At 38.0% G+C, this 22,814-nt stretch overlaps 2 protein-coding genes across 2 annotated transcripts in view; one reads left to right on the top strand and one right to left on the bottom strand.

Annotated features, from left to right (window-relative positions):
* The window catches only part of CENPP (centromere protein P), a gene marked incomplete at its 3' end in the record, with an annotated part of 112,387 nt that overhangs the window by 20,467 nt on the left and 69,106 nt on the right, over nt 1-22,814 (bottom strand). The gene's annotated exons all lie outside the window — the stretch shown is intronic.
* Nucleotides 502-11,667, top strand: ECM2 (extracellular matrix protein 2; the record flags this gene model as incomplete). The annotated part of the gene is made up of 9 exons (XM_084214368.1): nt 502-748; nt 4,771-4,959; nt 6,182-6,661; nt 6,975-7,090; nt 7,792-7,927; nt 8,693-8,850; nt 9,168-9,307; nt 10,428-10,754; nt 11,407-11,667. The coding sequence occupies 9 exons, from the start codon at nt 502-504 to the stop codon at nt 11,612-11,614; spliced, it is 2,001 nt and encodes a 666-aa protein (XP_084070494.1). The 3' UTR covers nt 11,615-11,667.

Here is a 22,814-nt window from a genome sequence, read left to right as displayed (position 1 = left end):
TTCATTTACAGTGAAAAAACACCTTGCACAGAAATGTCAACCCAAAAGCATTTGGGGCAGCACATCACAAATGAATTGGGCATTTTTCTGTTACTTTTCCATTCCAACCCTCAGAAATTACAACACTCTGGAAGAAATAAATAAAAGGAAGACACACTTTACAGAAGTCTCAAGAAGTCCCTTGCTGGGAGAAGCAACAATTACTGAACAGCCAATGCCTCTGGCGCTGCAAATCTAAGCCACCTCTTAGAGCGCAGCCCCAAACACAAACCAGTGCCTGTTTGATGGAGACTCTGGAGAATCACTCCAATCAAACTGCTCACTGCAGCTCTCAGAGGGCAATTTCTTTCCAAGGGGAGCCTTGGTTATATTAACCTTCCTTTTCTTAGTCCACCTGCCTTGAAAAGTGCTGCGTGTGACTGACAAGGTCCTAAAAGCTCTGCAGGTCCCTGATTTCCCTCTTTTTTCCCATTCCAGGGCACTCTGTGGGACCCATAGAGGATGCAGGCACCATCCCTGCTCTGCTCTTTCCTGCTCCTCTGGCTGTGCAGGGATCTGTGCCCAGCTGAAGGCGGCCCTGGCAGGAGGCAGAGGAGGAGGATCCCCCCGGGGGCCGGGCACAGGAGCCCCAGGGCAGCCGGGGTGGAGCCCAGGATCCCGCTGATCACCATCGATGACAGCGTCATGGGAGTCTTTGACTCCCTGGTGGGGCTGGGGCAGCACGAGAGCACCTACAGTGTCTTACCAGGTGAGAACACAGCCCCTCTGCTCCCTGGGGGCTGGCTTCTCATTTCAGACAGATCAGCTCAGTAAAGCTTTGTTTTAGCTCTACTTCCACACATTCCTGCTGCCTTCTGCAGTGATTTTGTGGGTGGCATCATGAGGCTTTTTATCAAACCCTGTTTTGCCAGGTAACAGTAATATTGAATATTTCCTGCAAGTTTTCCGCATTATTTTTTGATCTTAATGAACAAGAAATTTGTTGGGGTATTTTCATAACTTCCAATGTGTTCCAAACTTGTGTTCCAAGTTTGAAGGCCATTTTGAAAAGTTTATTGCTCAATATATCACCTAAATCAATTAACAATTCACTGAGGCCTCAACAGCAGTAATAGCAGTGTTAATTAAAACAGATTCAAGTTTTTATTTTTACTTTATGGGTTGCATTTTTGAAAAGCAAATTGCACATGCAAACCTTCAGGAATATTTCTTGATTTTGTAAATAACTTGATAACACTTGGTAGTGGCTGCAATATGGAAGTTACACTATAAATGAGACCATTATGATGGAAAACTGAGTTAAAAGAGAAAAAAAACCTACTCATTCAACATAAGGCCACTCTTATGCTCCATCCATATTGACAACCCAGATTTATTTAATAGAGGTTCAGTAGTATGATTTATATAAAACTTGCCTTTTTGGTGATCCAGAGGTTTTCAGCCCTGTAGTAATATGTATTTTATGGATACAGATATTTCCATTCCTCCATCAAGAGATCACACACTAAGTAAAATCTTCATATGCAGCTTAATGAATTTTATGGGGAAAAAATCAAACCAGAATGGCCTGATTCCCATATTCTATATATAATAATAATAATAATAATCTATTTTTATAAGCAAGAATTTAAGCCTTTCAGTGTGTCACACAACAGACATGACCACTGGGTTAAGAGGTCTCAAATGGCCAAACATAAATCAGCCACATTTTCTCCACAAGTAGTGTTTGTTGTGAGTCCTTACTTCAGAAAGGCTGAACCATTTAAAATAAAATATTTGAAAGTAAGGGGTTTGAATAGGAAAACTAGCAAATCTCTGGACTTTGGCATTTTCAGTGTGTATTACAACATTACACATATTACTAATGTCAAACATCTAATTTAAAAATATTTTTAAAATTAAACAGAGGAAAATACCATGTAAGTAGCATACACTTCATGTAAGATATTCCAGGGTTTCTGTCAGGACCATCAGTCATGCTGAAATAATGCACAGCTCTTCCCCCTCCCCGCCCCGCTTGTTTCTTTCTATCTGGACTTGCATCCAAAAGCTGAGCTAAAACCACTGAACTCATTTCATTTGGAACTCCAGGCTGAATTTACACCATATTTCCAAAGGTTAAAAGTCCTATGCTCATCTGCCAAAGACTGGAACCACAAGGTATTTTTTAGTCTAGCTTTTAAAGTTCAAAATTTTTTCAAGTTAATGTCAGATTTGGAAAAAACAGAGCCTATTAAATAATAGAACACTATTATTAATCATGTTTCAGAATAGAAGAAAATGCAATCCAAACATTAATTTCCATTCTCTTAGCTACTTGTTTTGCTCTTAGTAGACTAAAAAAAAACCAAACCCACCCAAATTTACAGATATATGCAGGATGAAAATCAGCAGCTAAATGGACGTTTAACAGTAACCAGACATATCTAATTCCTCCAGATCAGAACCATGTGAACATTTAAATTAAATCAAACAGTTGGCCACAACATGAGGTAATTTGCAGTTGTCCATTAGGCAGAGCAGAGTAGGATGTTCACTGCTGCACCATCTCTGATCCCTCTCACCCCCCACCTCTCCCTGCTCACACCACCAAGCTGAAGTGACTCAGTGGTCAGGAGCTGTGAGGAGCACCTTGGCACAGCCTTTCTGTGTCTCACAGGGGTTCTGGGAATCCCAACAGTGCCAGACAGCAGCTCTGCAATGCACCCAAAGGGTAAAACCTTTGTCTGAGCATACACTGCTCCTGCCTTTTATGCAGCTTTAATGTACACTGGAAAAAAGAGGATAATTTGTCAAAGAAGCCTGCAGAGGCCAAGCCTGATAACTCAGATCTTTATGCTTATTCAGACAAGATTTGCTCTGACTTCTGATACACGCTGGTAGCTAAAACAAAAGAAAGAATTTTAGGAAGCACGGAAGAATTTCCTTCTCAGGCCAGAGTATGCTCTTCTGGAACAGTTATTGTTTTATTGTTTAACATGAGAAAGTGCAGGATTCTTTTTGTGTTTCTTTTGGAGGTTATTTAAAAGAAGTATTGTGGTGTACTGGCAAGCACATAAACCCCAAAATCAGGATCCAGCAAACAGCTGGATTGCAGATACCTGGGTGGAATGACAAGGGACTTAAAGCCAACTAACACTTGGCCTGGGCTAATTCCTCTCCTCCTCCAGTTGACATGGTTGGAGTTGCTTAGAGCACAACATTATGCAGCTGAAATGAGGCAGAGATGTCCCAGACCTTTGAAAAAACAAGACTGAACTACTCAAAACTTTAATTTCTTGCTTTTTCCATCGTAAGAGCAATTTAAATAAAAGCATTTTTTAAAATATATGGAATATAGAGGATCAACCAAACTCGATTATTCTGACAATTAATTTTTATTGTAGAAAACAGATTGAAATCCAGTGGTCTTTGAGTAGAAGGAAAAATGAAGAACCTTTGTTACGAAGTAGGACTACCTTGAAAGACTTTGCAAAATTCCACATTTTGAGACAAATATTAATCCCAGAGACATTTAAAACCAAATATTTACAATAGTATTACAAGGTTATTTAGAGGCTATCCTGAATAATTTTTAAATGAAACTAAAAACCCAGGCACGGAGCAGGGCAGAGTGTGGGAAAACAAACCCTGCAAAGAACCCCTCCAAAGACAATTTGTGTGACACAAGTTAAAGTCTCTTGGCATGCAGATTCAGGTGAGAGAAGATTTTCCCACTGTATTAATTTTCACCTGAAGGATGAAGTCAAACTGAATAGGAAAAGAGGAAATTTCTTCTTTATATGCAGGGAAGTACAAAGTTAACTTGGAAATGGGTTTTCATCTCAAAACAACACTTCAGCAATACATTCTTAGGTCAATTAGAAAAAGGAAAGTGTGAGGGAGTTCAGCTTCTCAACCAGATTTAGAGGCACGCACAAAAATAGGAATATTTGTATGGGATGAAGAATCTCAACCTTGGTTTTCCTTCTCTCAAAAGGCCAAAAATAAAGAAGCAACATGCTAAAGTGCAATGTTTATCCTGGGGTCTGGGTGAGAACTGCCCAGGGAAGATTCTGCTGAGGTGAACTCCACCACTGGAAGGAAAGGAAGACTGGGATAAGTTTCCTTCCCAAGTCTCTGTGCTCTCCAAATCACTTGCCTACTGAATATCTGACTAGAGTTCACAAAATTACATTTCTTTCTGAAAATTTCAACTGGTACCCAGGGGAGATCTCAATCTTTTGTAGATACATGTCCAGAAATCTGGGAGACAGAGTATTTCATAGCACAAGTTATTCTAGATTGCTGCTTTTCTAGCAAAGAGGTTTTTTTGCCTTTTTTCTTTTTGTTGTTGTTTTTCAGATAAAGCAAGTTACAGAGAAGTGGAAATTTTTGCCATCTCATCAGTCATCCCAGAATGAGCTTTACTTCTACCAAGCCTATGAAATGTCACAATAAACTGAATATTGTTACCTTCCCAGTTCTGCACGGCCTTAATAAAATTTTCTCATTTAATGTGCAAGATATTAGAAAAGATCTGTAGTGCACAGGAGAGGAATAGAAGAAGGTCTGGAAAAAATATTCAAGCTTTCCATAACTGGAGATTACTAATAAGCTGAAGAAAATACAGCTATGAAAAGGAATAATGATAACATCCTTTGAATAGGGTGTATTTTACATATTTTCAAAATGAGAACAAAATAGTAGTGCTTCTTTCCAAAGTTTCAAATGAGCACTGTTGGTTCACTTTCAGCTGTTAAACTCCCATGTCCCATTTTGTGTTCCCAGGGAAGAAGGGGCAGTGCACAGCTAACGGGATGATCATGTTCGACAAAGCCGTGTGGTCTCCCCAGCCCTGCGTCACCTGCCTGTGCTCCCAGGGACAGGTGATCTGTGACACAGCCATGTGCCACCCTCTGACATGTCCACAGACTGTCATTCCTGCAGGAGAGTGCTGCCCAGTGTGTTCTGAGACTGGTATGGGACACCACAGATTTCTAAAACCTTACATAAACACTGCATTGAATGATCCCAAGAGTTACAAGGTACACATTATCCTGAATTCCATGATAAAAGCAGCTCTCCAGAGTTTCTACTCAAGTTAACCTTGGTTTCTCTGAGTGCTCTGTTAGATGATTTTGATGTAGCATTTAAAGAAAAGAAGATGCTAAGTATGCGGTAGTAAAAATAATTGTATTTCTTTTTTTACTTTCACCCTTTTCTAAATGTACAAAGAAATAACATCTATTTATATTTTTTATCCCACTCCCACTTACAAAGGATCAATCAATAACTACTGATCATTATTGATGGATTAGACATACTGAGTGGTAAATCATTGTTAGGAGTGCAAAAACATGCAGCAATTTGAAGTAAATCAAGAGAACACAGTCAATTCACAAGAGAAGCCCCAGACCTACAGTCTTGGTATTCCACAACAATTTAAATAAAACTGGTACCTTTAAAAAGAAAAAGAATGGAGGAGATAAACATGAGATGTGATCTCCTTCCTTTCCTTCCCACACTCCCAGTATTTTTATATCTGCAAAGTAATGAACTCAATCTTCTCCTACAGTAAGAAATATTTATCCTCATGTGTATATGCATGTGACACTCTGAAATGAGACATCATAGGAATTCATTGTAGAACTGTAAAAGTCATGTTGACTGAGACATTTGAACTCCTTTTATTAGAATTGTCCTATTATGGAAGTAAAAACTGTATTTTGGTAATGGAGTTAATGCATTTCCCTGGTGAGATCCCCACCTGCAGCCAACTCCTTCTCTGGCAATCCCTTTTGGAGGAGAACAAGTCTTGACCTTTGTGAATTTTTTCCAAATTAGCTCCCACTTCCAGACACATTATTTTTCCTCTTTAGACACCTCCATCAGCACAAAACCCATAATTAATAGGAAGTCAAAAAGGAAGATAATGAAAGCTATATTAATTTTTCCACCTTTTTGTCTGGCATTCTCAGGAATTGTAGCTGTGTACAAACCCATCTGTATGGCTGCCTCCATAATTTCTCAGTCAAGTGTCTCTTTTCTCAAGCAGCAATTTAAGACCACATGAATTGTATTCTAAGATGAATAATATTCTATAGTCAAAACTTTCTACAGTATGTGGGACAGAGTGCTTACTAATATTTTAGTTTCATCAGACTCTTTTGTGTTGTTTTGTTGTTTTTTCCCTCATCAGCCTCCTCACTGGACTCCAGTATAATTTCACTGGATGACATCAGTGAGTTATCTGGTGACTCTCCAGAGCCCAAGGACCTTGACACCACCAGTGTTCTGCCATCAGCACAAACTCACATGGAGAAGGATGAGCTGCTTCCAACAGCAGTGACAGAGGTCAGAGACAAGGAGGGTCACAAGAGAGGGGAGAAGAAAAGAAAAAGGAAAGGCAAAAAGAATCGCCGGAGGCACAAAGGGCGGCACAGAGGGAGGCTGCCTGTCCCCAGAACGGGAGCTGCAGGAGATGGGCACCATGACAGTGATGAAGATGATGGTGCTTTCAGAATTCCATCTCATTTCCCAATTCCTGTTCCACCCATAGAAGCTCCTCCTTTGCCATCTGGATGTTCCACCTCGGACACCACAGTAAGCTGCATTAATGCCAAACTTACACAAATACCTCCCATCTCAGATCCAGACCTAACGAGTTTAGACCTTACAGGTAATCAATGGATCTAATTTGCATGACTTTTCTAACATCATCCACCCTCAAATGCAGTCAGCAGCACTGTTAATGCTTTGTCATTCCTTAATATAGAAAAGTTTTAGAACTAGTTTTACAGCTATGCCTTTAAAACAAGAAATGAAAAACATTAGATTGGCATGCTGGGGTTTAAATACTAAGATGAATACATCTACACAAAATTACTGTCCACAATGCTATTTTTGTGATATATTTTCTAGATGCAATATTACACACCTCGGGTGCAGACTGTATTTCATAACTGAAACTTTTTTCTTGCCTTCTGTCCCAGGAAATAGCATCACTACTATCTCAGATGAAGCATTCAATGGGATACCTAATTTGGAATGGATTGATCTGAGTAAAAATAACATTACCTCTCCTGGCATAGGTCCCAAAGCATTCAAAGTAAGAAACCCTAACTCCTCTGCTACCCTCTCAGTAATTGCTGCTTAAAACAATGTTTTTTGCTTTTCAGTTTATGGATCTAAACCACTTTGCACCTTGTATAAGTAAGCATTGTATAACCCAATAGCTACTTTGAGAAATCTCTCTCCATAATCAAGAATTAAAATTAAGATATGATAATTTTTCCTACCAATTTTTTAAGCTGGCTTTAGCATAATAACCCTCAGTTACTGAAAGCTGCTGTCCTTCTGCCTGAGGAAATTTGCTGAAATTTCCTACAGAAAATGATCAGTTTGCTCACAGATCAAGAGGATAAGCATGTAATTTCTAAATGTATGTACTTTGAAGTCCTAAATAGGGAGAGGGAGAGAATACTGTGCCAGGGTAGTGAGGCAATTCTTCCACAATTCACAGAGAGCAGCAGGAATGCAAACAGTGATCCTGGGGAACTGCAGCAGGGCTGTGGGGAAGCTCTTTGGGTTACATGTGACATTACCTGACACTTTTGTTAATATTTAGCAGAAAGTAGCCTATTAATTAGACTGACAGGAAAAACTAATAGTTTTTAATTCAAAACACTGGACACTACTGCACTGCTGCTGAAAACCCTTAAGAGTGTGTGTTTAAGAAAATCTTAACTCAATATTTACCTGCATATATTGCACCTTGATAATATAAATGCTCTTCCTCCCTGTGATAAGATCCTGAAAAAGCTGAAACGTTTGTATTTGGATGGAAATATGCTGGTACTTATTCCCTCTGAATTGCCATCAACTTTGGAAGAAATAAAAATAAATGACAACCAACTTCATGCCATTGATGAAGACGGATTAAAAGGTATTTTAAAAAATGAATATCAATAATATGAAAAGTCAAAAATAAATTTGAAAAGCTGAATGTTGAACCTGGTTTGACATAGAAAAATAATTGCTAGCTTTAAAGTGCTATGTCTTTAAAAGGCAACAGAAGCTGAAAGACTTGCATGAGAAAGTATTTTAAAATGATATTTTCCCTTATGCAACTGCTCCCCTCCCTAAGCAGTTTATATTTAAGGTCACTGAGTGGAGGCGAATTTGAAGCATGTTGAAGACACCTACTATCCCCACCTTGAACCTGATGGCTTTATGTGTGGTGGAACCATTTTAGTTATTTTTAAATTGCATGGAAGTGAACAGAATTTGATATCCATGAAAGATAAAGGAGAATATAATTGGAGTCAACCATGATCATTTGAAGCCAGTTTAAACACAGGCTGATAGAAAAAAGAGAAAGAAAAAAGAAAGGGTACCATCCATGTCAGAATCTGATGGACCTTTTTGCTTCCTTTCCTCTCCTGCCAAGAGTCCCAGCTAAACTGGATCAGCTGCTGCCCTTCCCATTTGGACTGGGAGAGGAAAATGTAAATAAAGCTGTGACCAACCTCTAAAGCTCTACAAACCTATGAACAAGTCCGAGATTATGAGATAATAAAATCTGTTAATTTTTATTTTTCATTGCTGTGAACTGATCTGGGTAATGGTTAAGACTGTTAAGTTATGAATGTGTATTTTAACAAGATATAAGATGGCATTAATTAACTGAAATGAAACTTTTTCTCCTTAGATTTAAAGAACTTGGTCACTCTGGAATTAGAAGGAAATAAACTTAGTGAAGCAAATGTCAGTCCTTTGGCCTTTTATCCTTTGAAAAGTCTTTCTTATTTGCGACTGGGAAGAAATAAATTTAGAATTATACCACAAGGTCTTCCTGCCACTCTTGAGGTAAAAAAACCCCAAAACAACCAAAATAAATACTAACAAGAGCAACCCCCCCTCAACAAACACCCAAAGAGATGCAATTCCTTCTGTTTGCCCTTTCAAGGCAATATGTATTCACACAAATGAGAAAACAAAACAATTGCTTTAAAAAATTGGGTTTCTCAAGGTCCCACTCCAGCTACAAACTGACTCTGGTTCAGATTCAGAATTAACATAGCCCAGGGAATACATGGGACAGGTAATTGCTGCACTTGGAATTTGCAATGGGAAAACACAGCCTATTCTGATCTCACAAATTTTCTTCCCAAATGCACTTACAGGAGTTATATCTTGAACATAATCAAATTGAAGAAGTGTCAGAAATTTGCTTTAACCATACCAGAAACATCAACATCATTGGACTAAAGCATAACAAACTAGAAGAGCACAGGATAGCACCTTTGGCTTGGATAAACCAAGAGTAAGTACCAGATATTTAAAACACATTTATTTAATTTTTCTCTGTTTTTAGTGAGTCAAATAATCAAATAAATATCTGCACTTCATTGCTTTTAACTTAGAGTTGTAATTATGCTTTGATTTGTTTTCCTTTGCTAATTTTTCTAAATTTCCTTTGCCTAATTGTATAATCTAGAAGATACTCACTCAGCTGTCAAATAAAAAGATCTTTTACCTCAAATCTGTACCATATTAATATAAAAGTCAATATTTTTTCTGACCACCCATTCAAAGAAGAACATTAATTATAAATAATACTATATACAATTATATGGTAATTTAGTATTGATACATAATTATCTCACAGGTAATTTTTAAATAATTTAATACTGTCCTAGCCTTGTTTCCCATTGGATTAAAAATTATAAAAATCAATAAGATGAAGGGAAGATCGTGCAGCTGCATTGTTTAAGAGCAGAATATAAGCAGAGTGAGCAATGAGAATGTAAGTAGTAAAAGATGATAGTGCTAAATTTGATTTGATTTTTCTGCTAAATAATTTGCCAAGCTGAGCAGGGTACCTGGCCATCACTGGCAGCTGCAGCCCTATCCCTTGCTTCCTGAACTTGTGAATTCCTTAAGCTGAAAACAACCACGCTGTTACTACTGACAGCATCTCTCATGCCTGGAAGTGAAGCACAGAGGACTGATTCATTCCCACAACTCCATTACAAATGGGCTTCAGAACAAAGCTTAAAACTCCCTGTTAATGGGATAATGACTGAAATCCCAAGGTTATTCCAGTTCTTCAGTGTAACTCATTATTGCAGCAATCCCAAATTAGTCCCTTGGGATTCCCCTGTTCTGCCCCCCCAGCCCCCCCATCCTCATTACTGGAGATCTCTTCCCATCAACAAAATCCTTGTGCTTGATTGTAATTCATGACTTAATTATTTCTATTCCCAGAGCAATTATGCATGACCATGTTCCCTAAAACACACTCTGCTCCATTATCAGGAATTTCCCTTGGAAATGTCATTCCCTGGTAATGCCATGAAGCAGAGCCTTGCACAGAGCACAGCACTGCCAGGCCAGGAGCTCAGAGGTGTTTCAGCCTTTTTTTCTTTTCTCCTTTAATGCAGGAACTTGGAGTCAATCGATCTCTCTTATAATAAGTTGTATCATGTTCCCTCCTACCTGCCAAAATCTTTACTCCATCTGGTACTTATAGGAAATCAGATTGAAAGAATTCCAGGCTATGTGTTTGGCCACATGAGGCCTGGGCTGGAGTATCTCTACCTGTCCTTTAACAAACTCACTGATGATGGCATTGACCCAGTGTCATTTTTTGGAGCTTACCACTCCCTGAGGGAGCTCTTTTTGGATCACAATGAATTGAAGGCTGTACCCTTTGGGATTGATGAAATGAGGAAACTACGTTTTCTAAGACTGAACAATAATAAAATAAGGTAATTTCCAAGCTCTTTTTTACATTTATGACATCAAAAGAAATAAGATGTGCTTTGCTTTAAGAATTTGTTATTTTTAAGTAGATATTTGTTAAAAAAAAACTGGAGGAGCTGCATCCTGAGTTTTCTTCTGCAACATTTCTTAATATGATAGAAGTGAGATCTCCCCCTTCCTCACAGTTACTGAAAATGCTCATCACCAGCAATCACCAGCTGGAGCAGAGCCCAAAGTGATAACAAAATAATGGGAGGAGTCAGCAGCTGGAGTCACCGGGTGAGCAGGTTCCACCAGCCCCAGCTGTGGAGCCACATGTTCAATTCAGGCTCTCTGTGCTGTTTGGTAAGGCAAAGGAATGACAAAGAGAGAATTCCCACGTGTCAGACTAAGTTTTCACTCAGCAACACGTGGCAATACTTTCCTCAGGAAAACTAAGTAGATGATATAAATGAGAGAACAATGCAGAGAGAATGTTCCAAAGAATGGCTTTTGAAAGTCCTTGGTAAATGTGTAACTGAGAAAATTTAATGTACTGATGAAGTTAACACTTTCAAATATCTAAATAGACAGCAACTCTAAAATAAATGATGAAGTTAAGAGTTCTCTGCAATGATTAGAACATGACTAGAACATGATTCCTGCCCTGTGTCACAGGAGGGTGCCCCCAGAACGCATCTGCAGGACTCAGAGCCACCACGAGGACGAGCATGACCACAGTGAGGAGGAGCATGAAGAGTCCCACCTGGAACATGTTCACCTTGAAAACAACTACATCAACACAAGGCAGCTCTCCCCACATTCATTTTCATGCATAAGATCCTATTGCAGTGTTGTTCTTAAACCACAGAAGAAGACCAAATAAACCCTCCAATTCTGCATTGCAACCCCCATCTCTAGAAATGCAGTTTTATTTATTCTCTCTACTCACTGAGAGTATTTTTGATTTAAACCCTTCCTGCCATAAATATGATGCTGTATATTATCTACTGAAGTAAGGTACCAGTTTGTTTCTTCATATTGTTTCATTATAAAACCATCAAATGTAAAAATTGAAGCTTAAGATTATGACATCTATTTTTATTTCTAGTTCCACTATTCTGCTTAAACACAGCAGGTCAAACTGTACACCCTCTATAAGATCAGATTTTAGGATTTAAGAATATAACTAAGCCCTCAGCTTGGTCCTATCTTATTTAACTGAATTTAAAACATTTTAAGTGGTACCATCAACTGTAAAAATTGTCCATAAAACCAAAAATCCTTGAGCTATGAACATTCTAGCAATGCAGGAATCTAATTTCTTAAAACACACACAGGACTGGATTTTCTACCAAACATTTTGCAGTGTTAAGCTCTCTTCCAAGTGAAATTTTAAGAAAAAAAAGTTAAATTATTTGTTTTAGATGACCCTAAAAACTTCCTGTATTCAAACACAGATTCTGATGACCTAGAGGAATGAGCTATTCATTTCTATCTGGATGCTTTTTTTTTAAGCAAACATATTTTAATTTTTTAAAAATTATTTTTAAAGTCACAGTAATAGGTTCCATTCATTTGTACCATAGTTACTTTATTAGATTTTTATACTCTACGGGATATGTAGTCTTATAATAAATTTAAGCAAAACACCACATATTGCTGCAAGTATTTTCATTCAAGTAGAATTCTTCTCTTATCAAACATTCAGACTCTTAAGACCCAAAATAAATTCTCCACTGGATTTGCATAGGATAACACCACTAAAATACAGATTAATCACAATTTATTGTGACCATGAACATATTTTTTCTTCAAGGTGTGCTTTTTCACTATTAAGATACCATAAAATGAATTTTATGCAAGTGATGTGACTAAGATTATTCATGTGGGGGTTTAGTACAATGAGCATCAAGCTTGCCTGACATCACTCTGTGGAAGTTGCTCCTGGGAGAAGCCCTCAGCAGGGGAACGTGACCTAAAGTGAAGTTACAACACCGGAGTAAAGCCCCAGTAGTGGGACAGAGAATGAAGGAAAAATGTTCTCAAAATGGAGCACAACAGTAGCAGAGGCAGGAGACCAAGCAGGAGAAGGAAGCCAAGGGATGAAGGACACAACAAAGGGGTGGGTGCTCACTTCAGAAATACACAGCAATGAAACTTGCACAACATTTCCATATGTCAGATGGGAGCAGCTCAAATCCACTCTCCAAAATTACCAATTCTATTGGGAGTGGAATGGGCTTTACTATAAAACTCATCACTTCTAAACAGTGAGCTTGAAAGAATTTTATAAACCAAGTAAATGGGATTGTCACCATTTTACAGCTTGTGACTCTAGGACACAGTGACCTGAGAATTCTTGGTCAAGAAAAACATGGGAACAAGTTTGAAATCTTTGGCCACCAGTATGACAAAAATATGCAAGGACAGCTCAACATAAAAATCACCGTAGTTAGTTTATTATCTAAAATATATTTGAGCAAATAATTTTTGTAGGCTTACATTGGAAATTAATACACTTTGAGAAGGCCATTGGATTTGAGAGTGGAATAATGGTTTTGCTAAGTGTTACCAGACTCAGAAGTCTTATGAAATAGTGTGTGTGTATATATATATATATATATATAAATACTGGGAGAGCCTTCATGGCAAGTCCCTGATGAGAATTGCTTTGAGGGAGATCCTGCTAAGCCAATCCAGTAACATTTCTGGTAGGCAATGGGATCTGGGAGATGCACAGCAGCATTCTCATTTCTCCTGTTCTCCACACACAGATGCAGCTGACTTCTATTCACAGATAAATTCAAGAGTGAACCAGCTGCAACTTTCTAAGACTGCAGAGATGTCCCATCAGAATTCAAAAAACATTTCAGAGAGGAAACTGCTAATAGTACAGCAGAACCCTGAACATGATATTTTCAGTAATCCAGCCAGAGACAAATGCAAGGTAAACAGATCTGAGTACAAGGTGTGTTTGTTGAAACTACAAGAGGGAAAGATATTTTACAGTCAGTAAGAGAGCAGAATAGGAGAGGTTAGGATTCAATAGCCAAAGCAATTCCAGAACCACAGTGCTTTGTGGCATGAGAGGATTTTTGGGGAGTTAGAATCTGTTAGATTTCTAAGTTCTGACTTGCATTCTTGGCTCTAGTATCCCATATCAGAATTTTGACAAGACTTGCTAAATCTCATTATAGACAGAAATTGATCAGAAGACATCCTGTGGGTACCACCACATTAATACAAAAGGTATAGAAGACATTGTTCTTACTGAGTAAATGATGATGGAACTTCAAGGATCTGCCTGAGCCAGGGACAGGCATTTCTGGTATGATAAAAACTGTGGAGTCTTCAAAAAAACAATGTTGTTTCTATGGAAGCTTGGGTAGCTTTCTGAATTTGAAGGAACAATTAGAGGCAATGTTTTCTCTAAGCAAGGTAAAAGAGCTTTCTTAGGAAAAAACTCAACAAAAACCACACAAAAGCCTCTGAAAAATAAAGGCATAAAATACCTCCCAAAAAGAGATTTTCATTATTAATGCCCATGTGTTGAGGCTATTAGAATCTCTGAGACCCCAAAAATGTTGAGTTCACACTATCTACCTGTCTCCGCTTTCCATTTCAATTTAATAGAGATCCCTCCACAACAAAGCTACAAATCACTCAGCTTTGCCCCAAAAAGGAGTTGCTGTGTGACCACTTGCTTTCTATTTGCCTGTAACAAAGTGAATTTCACTTAGTTAATTCACTCTTACAGTAACACTACAGAGAGTGGTTGAATTTTGATTCTGAAATATCCATCATGCTTGCACTTACTGCAAAACCCCTTAGAATGCTAAAAGAAAATATCTATCAGAAGTAGGAAACAGAATGTTAACATTTTTCTACCAAAACTTTGTGCTTTTACTGAAAGAAATTGATGAAATTTAAAGCACTTTCAAGTCACAGCTTCATAAACAGTTACATCACAGCAAGAAAATAAACAGTTTATCATCTGTGTCATGTGGTAATACCAGCCTTAACTGGTGGAAACTCTCCTGAGAAAACATTTTCCCATTTAAGTACTATGTTTATATTCCAATGTATACAATTTTCAGACAAGTCTACAGACAGAAAAGTAGTAAAATTATGAGTAAATACTACCAAAATAATTTTACACAATATCCCTGAAAACTTTCTGCATGAAGCAGTTTGCAGAGAACAAGTCTGCTGACTGTGGGTTTGCAGACCAATGCAATTTCTGGTGTTCTGGAAGGTTCCTCAGGAAGCTTCAAAATCGCTCCTCAGCTGGAAGCGTAACCCCAATGATCTAAACCAACCAACATCAAAACAACAAAGGACTTCAGGTACCAACATCTGATACAGCTTCTACACCACCTCTCCTCACTGAAGTCAAGGATCAGGTTTTGGAAGACCAAATTTCAGGTCAAATCCGTGCTCTAAGGGGTCAGAACCACAGCATGGCCACCTTGTAGAACATCCCAACCACAGAGGTGAAGCCAATCCTTTGGAAATAGTGAATGTTTTTAAAGACATTGCCTTAAAGCTGGTTTTGGCTGCAGGAAGCATTTAAAGGCTTAGTGAACTGTGTAACCAACCCACATCTGGAAGAAGTCCTGCATAACAGCCTCACTGTCTTCTTGTAAAGAGAAAAAGGTAAAAACATCCATGCAAAAAGATTTATAGTAATATGTTGGACTTGCTCAGCAGAAACACATTTCTGTTTCCTAATGAACAAAAGAGATCCCTGCTTTTATTGCATCTTTAGTAACATGACCCCTCTCTTACAGTTAGTTACCAGTGAATCCCAAACTCTATTTCAAGCCTTTAATTTTACTTCTCTTGGCACACTGAAGATAATTTTAAATGGGGAAAAAACAGCAGACATGTGAAATAAGAGCTCTGATTTAAAGATGTCAACAACTGCTGTTCAGTCTCAAGGCCCCAAAGTATTGTGGAAAAATGTTGGAACACTTTTTCCATCTAAAAGTAGCGAAGACGTCACTTAAAAACCTCTAAAATGTATTAAACAGATCTCCTTTTCCACATTAAGAAACAATCATATGATCAAAATGAATCTAACTTTTTATTTTCCCAATAAATTAACATCCTACTCCTAAGTTTTATACCAATTCAGGTACCAAGAAGCTATGTTCAAATGCCTGCAAGTGTAATTTGAACAATTTTGTTACAACTGCTATAATGAAATTCAATGGAAATGTGGTGTTTAATGTTCCCAATAACCAGGTTACAAAGTCTCATTATAGATGAAATGTTCCTTGCTAACAGACACCCTGTTCTACACTTAAATTCCATCAGGAGAGACCCATAAAGACACAGCACTGTTCTTTTATTTTCAATTTAAGAAGTGAAGAGAGAACATCAAGCAGAACTCTTCATAAAAATCTTCCATTCTACATGATGCAAGAGTTACTGGGTCACTAAATTACCTTTAAGAACACATTCTGCACCATTGTGTGCCTCAAAGAACTTACAGACTTGAGTACTGCATAGGACATTTTGACCACACCAGAAACCAATTAACAATAAATTATCATGCCTTTTATGATACTGAAATACTCCAGTTAGTAAAGCAAAAGTAAACCAACAGATTCATTACCTCTATGGTGTTAACTTTTTCACACAGTAAATGTGCTTCTCTCAACTGGATAATGTTTGATCAGTTTTAAAAGGATGCCAGAATATTCTGAGTTGGAAGGGATCCATGGGGATCCTTGATCTAACCCCTGCACAGACACCCCAACAATCCCACCCTGTGTCTGGGAGGGTTGTCCAAACATTCCTGGAGCTCTGGCAGCCTTGGGGCAGTGACCTTTCCCTGGGGAGCCTGGGCAGTGCCCAGCACCCACCTTCCTGATACCAACCTAAACCTCCCCTGACACAGCTCCAGCCACTCCCTTGGGAATGGCAGAAAAAAGCCAAACTGCCTCAGGGTGAATCTCAGAACAAAATGAAACATGTGTCCCAAAACCACAGCTTTACTTTGCTTCAAGGAAAATGGAAGCAAAGGAAGCCCAGAAACAGCAATGCCTTTCTCAGTAGAAATGCCACTGTCAAAGCTGGGAACTGGCCGAGCTGGGCTCTGACCTGGCCCAGGACAGTTCTGCTCATGTATTTCCCATAGAGCCCAGCCTCATCCTTCCTCATCCTGCCTAACTGCTGCTGGACAGAATCCTCCACATTTCCATAAGCATTCCCTGACTTTATCAGCCTGTGAACACTTCATAAAGTTTCCCAACGCACAATGTGGTCATTGCTCTGGAGTTCCTTGGAGCAGCACACGACTGCCTCTGCTCTGCAGCCACGTCTGGTAAAATTTCCCACAGTGGGGTGTCCCAAGCTAATACAGGATAATAAGGGGAATAATAACAACAATAATAATAGAGGATTCAAAGGGGAATCTCATTTGATCAGAGAGATAGATGGGCAGAAGGCTGAGGGCAACTGCACCTCTTGCCACAGCCCATTATCTGAACATTGTTGAATGAGTCCACACAGCTCACACGAACCATCCCATTTCAGCCCCTCACTAAAACCAGACGCAGAGTCTGAGCTGTATTTCCTGCAGATCTGTCCTTCATTGATGCCTCCCTGTGGGAATCCAGAGGGCTACCCCCAAATCAACTGTCCTGGTGACTAAAATCAGCAATTTTCACTTATTTTTATTCGGGAGTTCTATGTGTAATAAGGTTTAGCTGGGGTATTGACTTCAAAGCTCTGTATTCAGGAACTGCAATTTTTTCAGCTTGGGAAATGTTGTGCATTACAATTAATTTGAAGACCATATTAATGTCAAGAAAAAGGAACAATGTCTCTTCCCCAGACTGCAGCTTCCTTCATAAACATTTCTTTTTTTTCTGTACAAGAGCATAAATTACGCAGAGCTATTCTGGCTATTAGGAGCAAGGCAGTTGGGGGAAATGCCTGATTATTTATGATAAGGTCCAAACAACCTTTGGCTGGACTCAAAAAATGCCCTGGTGTTTGGGAGGTACAGAGGCTGTGCTATTCACTCTCCCCATAAAGGCAGTGATGCTCCTGCCCAGGGCTCCATGTCCATTCCTGTGGCTTTGCAGCCACACTGGACACAAACGTTCCCTTAGTCTCTACAAATGAACAAATACTCAAGAGTTGAGAGAATCCCCCCAACAATATCCTTCCAGTCTGCTTGAGCCATCCTGGCTCCATTCAATAAACAGTCCTTTTTTTCCCAAGGATTTAAGGATTAAAGTAAATTAAAGCATTCAAAGTTGGATTATTTAAAAGGTTCACCTTAAAAACCATTTACCTTGTAATTTCTTCTCTAATAGTCTGTTATGTAAGGAACTTCCTACAGCCACTGAGTAAACAATTACTGTAGTTTGGTAGAATTTCCATTTGTTTGGTGTTTAATTCTTTGTGCAGGATGCAGATTTCCACACAGTTATTGAATGCAAACTTCTGATTCATTACTTCTGTTTTAGGCTGTTATTGATATTAATGTAACTTTGATAAAGTGAGTTAATCAGACCAGCACATTACACAGTTTCCTACAATGTATTTTGAAGCAGTTCTGTTAATTCAGTGAAAAGAACTTTCATTCCAAGTGTGCAGTATTATGAATATATACACAGAAATCTGTAGGTTTTCCATGCAATATTACTGAAACAAATCTATGTTTCTCTGTGAGAATTTTCCACATGATAGTAATGCATAAAAGCTGACTTATTTTTTCCACAAGACAGATATTTTTCTCAAAGGAGCAATACTGAACACAGCTGTGGAAATATTAGATCTTCAACAACACTATCAACAAAGACAAGAATCTTCTAAGTGAGTTATGTAATGGTATTTTTAAAGGATTAAAATTAGGAAAAAGGATTAAAACATACTTATTTTTTTCACAGCAATGTCTCCAAACCCCTGAAAGTTGGCTATGCATACCTCTCATCCTCTGGCCTCACAAATTCTGTTCCTAAAAACTGACAGGGAACAGCCCTTGGGAACATTTTGTGGTTCTCAACCCCTTTTCACTGACAGTTCTATATAAACATCTATGGCTTCCCTCTAATGCAGGATGGCTCTGGACTTACTCAGGTTCTTCAAGTCTTCCAGGGAAAACTCCCTTTCCAGTTCACTTTGGCTCTCATTACACAGAACTCAGGAAGCAAGACTTTTCCTCTTTCAATTAGACCAATTATTTTTTGGTTCTATATGAAACATTAAAATCCACTTCACTTTCTTGCACATTTCAGCTGAGCTATAAATGTTTCATGAAGTATTTCCTTCTGTTTTGAACTTGCCACCCACTGATTTCTTTAGTGTTGGTCTAGTTTTAGTATTGGAAACATCAAATAATTACTCTCTTTCTTGACAACATATGGGCCTCAAATTAATCTGCATTACCTGCATTCTGTATTTATTTTGAAGGCTATTTTGAGAACCTCTGGTAAAATCTTAAATGACAGAAACAGTGATTAATTCCCATTTTAGCTGAATTTCATTTCTTTCCAAACTGAGCAAAACTCTGGTTTTATGTGAGGAGATGTGCACTTTATGCATTAATTGGAAAAAATAGAAATTCTAACAACCATGAAGCAAAAGTATAGTCACAGTATGAATTAAATGCTGAGAAATGCCCATGGCAGGGGGTTGGAACTAGATGAGCTTTGAGATGCTTTTAAGCCCAACCATTCTATGAGTCTATGAAATTACCTGTTAAACAAAATAAAAGTTATTCATTGGTAAGTTACTTTCTAAAGACAAGGCTCCTTTGTTCTCCTGTGGTAAAACCAAATGGAAATTATCCTTTGTAGAACACAAGTGTTCAAGAAGAAAATAATACCATCTACTTTACAAATTACTCTACAAAAAAAGATCTCTTTTTCCATACCACAAGCTAATATGCAATTATGACATATGTTTTCTTTCAATTTACATAAATATTTCCACTGAGTGGTAAAAGAAGCTTCTGTCATCCAGTGGATTTCAGTCTCTGACAAAAAGCAGTGCAAACCCACCCAGGGAACCAAGCTTCTTAACTAACACACTCCTGTATTTGCAAACAAATACCTTTGGAAATAATGTATTAGGACATCTGTCTGACAACCCTTCTCTACTAGTTTCCACATGGCCTTTTGGCTTAATTTAGGAGTCTTTATCTTCTTTTTTTTTTCATATTTCATTAAAAAATACAGTCATAGGACTTATTTGTGATTTTCTCCTACAGCTGGAAGAGGAAAAATGAATGCTAAAAATAAACAAAACATTTAATGGTACAGAAACGATTAAACCAAATTTAATTGCCTTTTAAAAAATCCCCACTGGAACATAATATAGATTACATATTGCCTACAATTTAAAAGTAGCATAATTGTGAGAAAGTAATACTAAAACTGCAGCAACAGCAGCAGTCGTTAGCTAAAAGTAAATCAGATTTTTGAGATGGCTCCCAATTTCTTGGGAGTATTTAGAGCTAGACCAACCCTGCATGACAGATTTACTGCTTTTGTGTTGATGAGAAACAAATGAAGCCCTCCCAGAAAATTCCCACGGATGAAAACACACATCTGAACACAGGCTGAATTAATGAATGTGACAGGGAAATCACTTCTTGAATCAGAGGATACCTTCCCTAATATTAGTAATGATACTAATGATCAGTAATGAAAGAAATGCTTTCATTTCTACTGTTCCAAAGAGACAAATCGCGTGCTTTAAAACTTGCAAACAAATTGAATTTGGAGACCTTCCTGGAGACCTTGTTACTCTTTCCATCTACAAAACAGATGTGCTCAAAGTACATGCAAACATTTACAGAGCCGGGTTCTTCATTAGACAAAGAAGTGCAAATTGTAGTTAATTACTTTCTCAGGAATGTGATATTCACTGCTTCCACTTCTAGCAGTCAATCACAAACTGAGTCAAAGTCATCTTCTTTTGGGCCTATGGGTTTTTAATAATGTAAATTACTTTTGTTGATAAATAAAGTTTGGAAAAACTAATTCTAAATTAAACTATATACTCTTTTTACTCTAACATGCTTTAAATATTTTTTTTCTGGACTAGATGGCTACATTTCTTTTTTTGTCAAACTAACAACTCACAGGAACTTGATGACAGTCCCCATGTTAAGCATTGCTTTTATGTTCTAACAATAGGAATCTACCCAAAGGCTGTCTAAGAACATGAAATAATTTACACTCTATGTTGTCCATCCTCTGGTAAAACCTAAGGGAAAATGGGGGAAATTCAGCATTTGCAGGTGATCAAGATCTGGGGTGTTTTTAAGGCATTGCTGAACTTTGGCAGAGTAAGTGCTCGATACCCTGTGAGGAAATTTTGTTCTCAGTCCAGCTTGTATTCCAGAACAGAAAATTTTCCTTTAGAACTTATTGTTGGAGTGATTCAGTAGTTTGGCACTGGATGCAGAGTTTTTGATTTTAACTACTGTTTGATTTTCTGTGAAAGAATGTCTGCTGTTTTCAATGTCTCTAAGGCAGATAAATACCCATATTCCATAAAAATGCCACGTCACATTATCCACACCTGTGAGCAGCATCACAAGCATGACTGACAATTAACATGTACTGACACCCAAACTAATTTCAAGACCTTCAGTGATCAGACAAAGCAATTTCCTGATCCAGTTTCATGCACAAACCTTTCCACAAGACCAAGAAGAAGAGCATCAAGGTGGGAATAAGCCAGATGAGAGCTTCTGAAATTGGCATTCACACACTGAGGAATTTGTATTAATCTGTAGCCTGAGACAGAACAAAGTTAAGTGATGCTCCAGAGGCAACAGAAACTGTCTGCAAGGGTGAAAAACCCTTCAGGGGATGTTTTCCCTCTCCAGTCATTCCAGGTCAGCACATCCTTGCATCCATAAAAGCCACGATGAGCCTGACAACCCCATGGAGGTACAGACATGTACACGTGACTTTATGGCTCTTTTTGTACACAAGCTCTCAATATTGCAAGTTATGACCCGCCCTGCAATATTTCTGTGTTGCTAACAAACATCAGGGACTGAGGAATCTTACTGCAAAGGAAACTGTATTTTGATGTAGTTTTTAAGTCAGCTGCCAAAAACATGCTAAAAACTATTAACAAGCAAAAGTTGATTCATGCATGATGATAACAAAAAAGATTTTTAATATATTTATATACAGATACTGAAGAATCAAACTGAACTACAAGAAGCTGAAGGGCAGATTTTGTATACTCAGCTGGTAAATGGTGTAGTCCAGCCTGAGAGGAGCCAGAATTTAGCTAAAACCAAAATATGTGACCACACCGCACATGGACCGGTTGTGAGCACGAAATGAATATGTCATGTTATTAAAATGTGATGGGCAGGCTCCAAGGCAGCTTTGTGCAGTTGATGTTAGATTCATCACATTATGTAAACCACATTTATAAACACTGCTAGAAAATGAAAAAGTACTTAGTTTGCTTTAGAATAACAAATGTACACAAGACTGGCTTAAAACAGAGATTGCAATGGAAGCATTAATCACATATGGCAGGATATGTTTGCTCTCTCAGACATATCATGTAATACAAAATACAGTCATTTTCAAAAGAAATGAAAGGTAGCAGTTTGTATCACTGATGAGATAATTTCAAATAGAAAACACCATCCAATGCTTTTTCATCTGCATATTTCACCATAGTGAGACAGTATTCTGAACCACATATGTGTTGGACATACTTCTATTATTTGCTCAAAAATCAATCCCCATTACTCATAAATGTTACATAAGTATTTTAAGGCAAGACAGAATTCTAATTTTCAACCAATTATCTGATTGGTGGAAACAGAAATTGCTGAAAAGTTCTGGGCAAACAGTCTGAGCTTATATAATCTATTAGTTATTTAAACACAATCTTTCTTTGGAAAACATACCAACATCTGTTTTGCAAAGAAAATACCCTCAGACTATTATTTTAAGTATCTCTCTTCATTAAGCCCCCAACAATATGGATTAAAAACCTGGGACACTGAAAATGTGCTGCAAATGTTTAAATGAACAGACTCAAAAAGTGGCTTCAGAACCACTGTTTAAGTACTGCTGTCA

The sequence above is a fragment of the Fringilla coelebs genome (assembly GCF_963513975.1).
Source record: "Fringilla coelebs genome assembly, chromosome: 13".
Taxonomy (NCBI): Eukaryota; Metazoa; Chordata; class Aves; order Passeriformes; family Fringillidae; genus Fringilla; species Fringilla coelebs.
The sequence above is the reverse complement of the archived record's forward strand: the minus strand, read 5'-3'. Positions and strand labels throughout refer to the sequence as shown.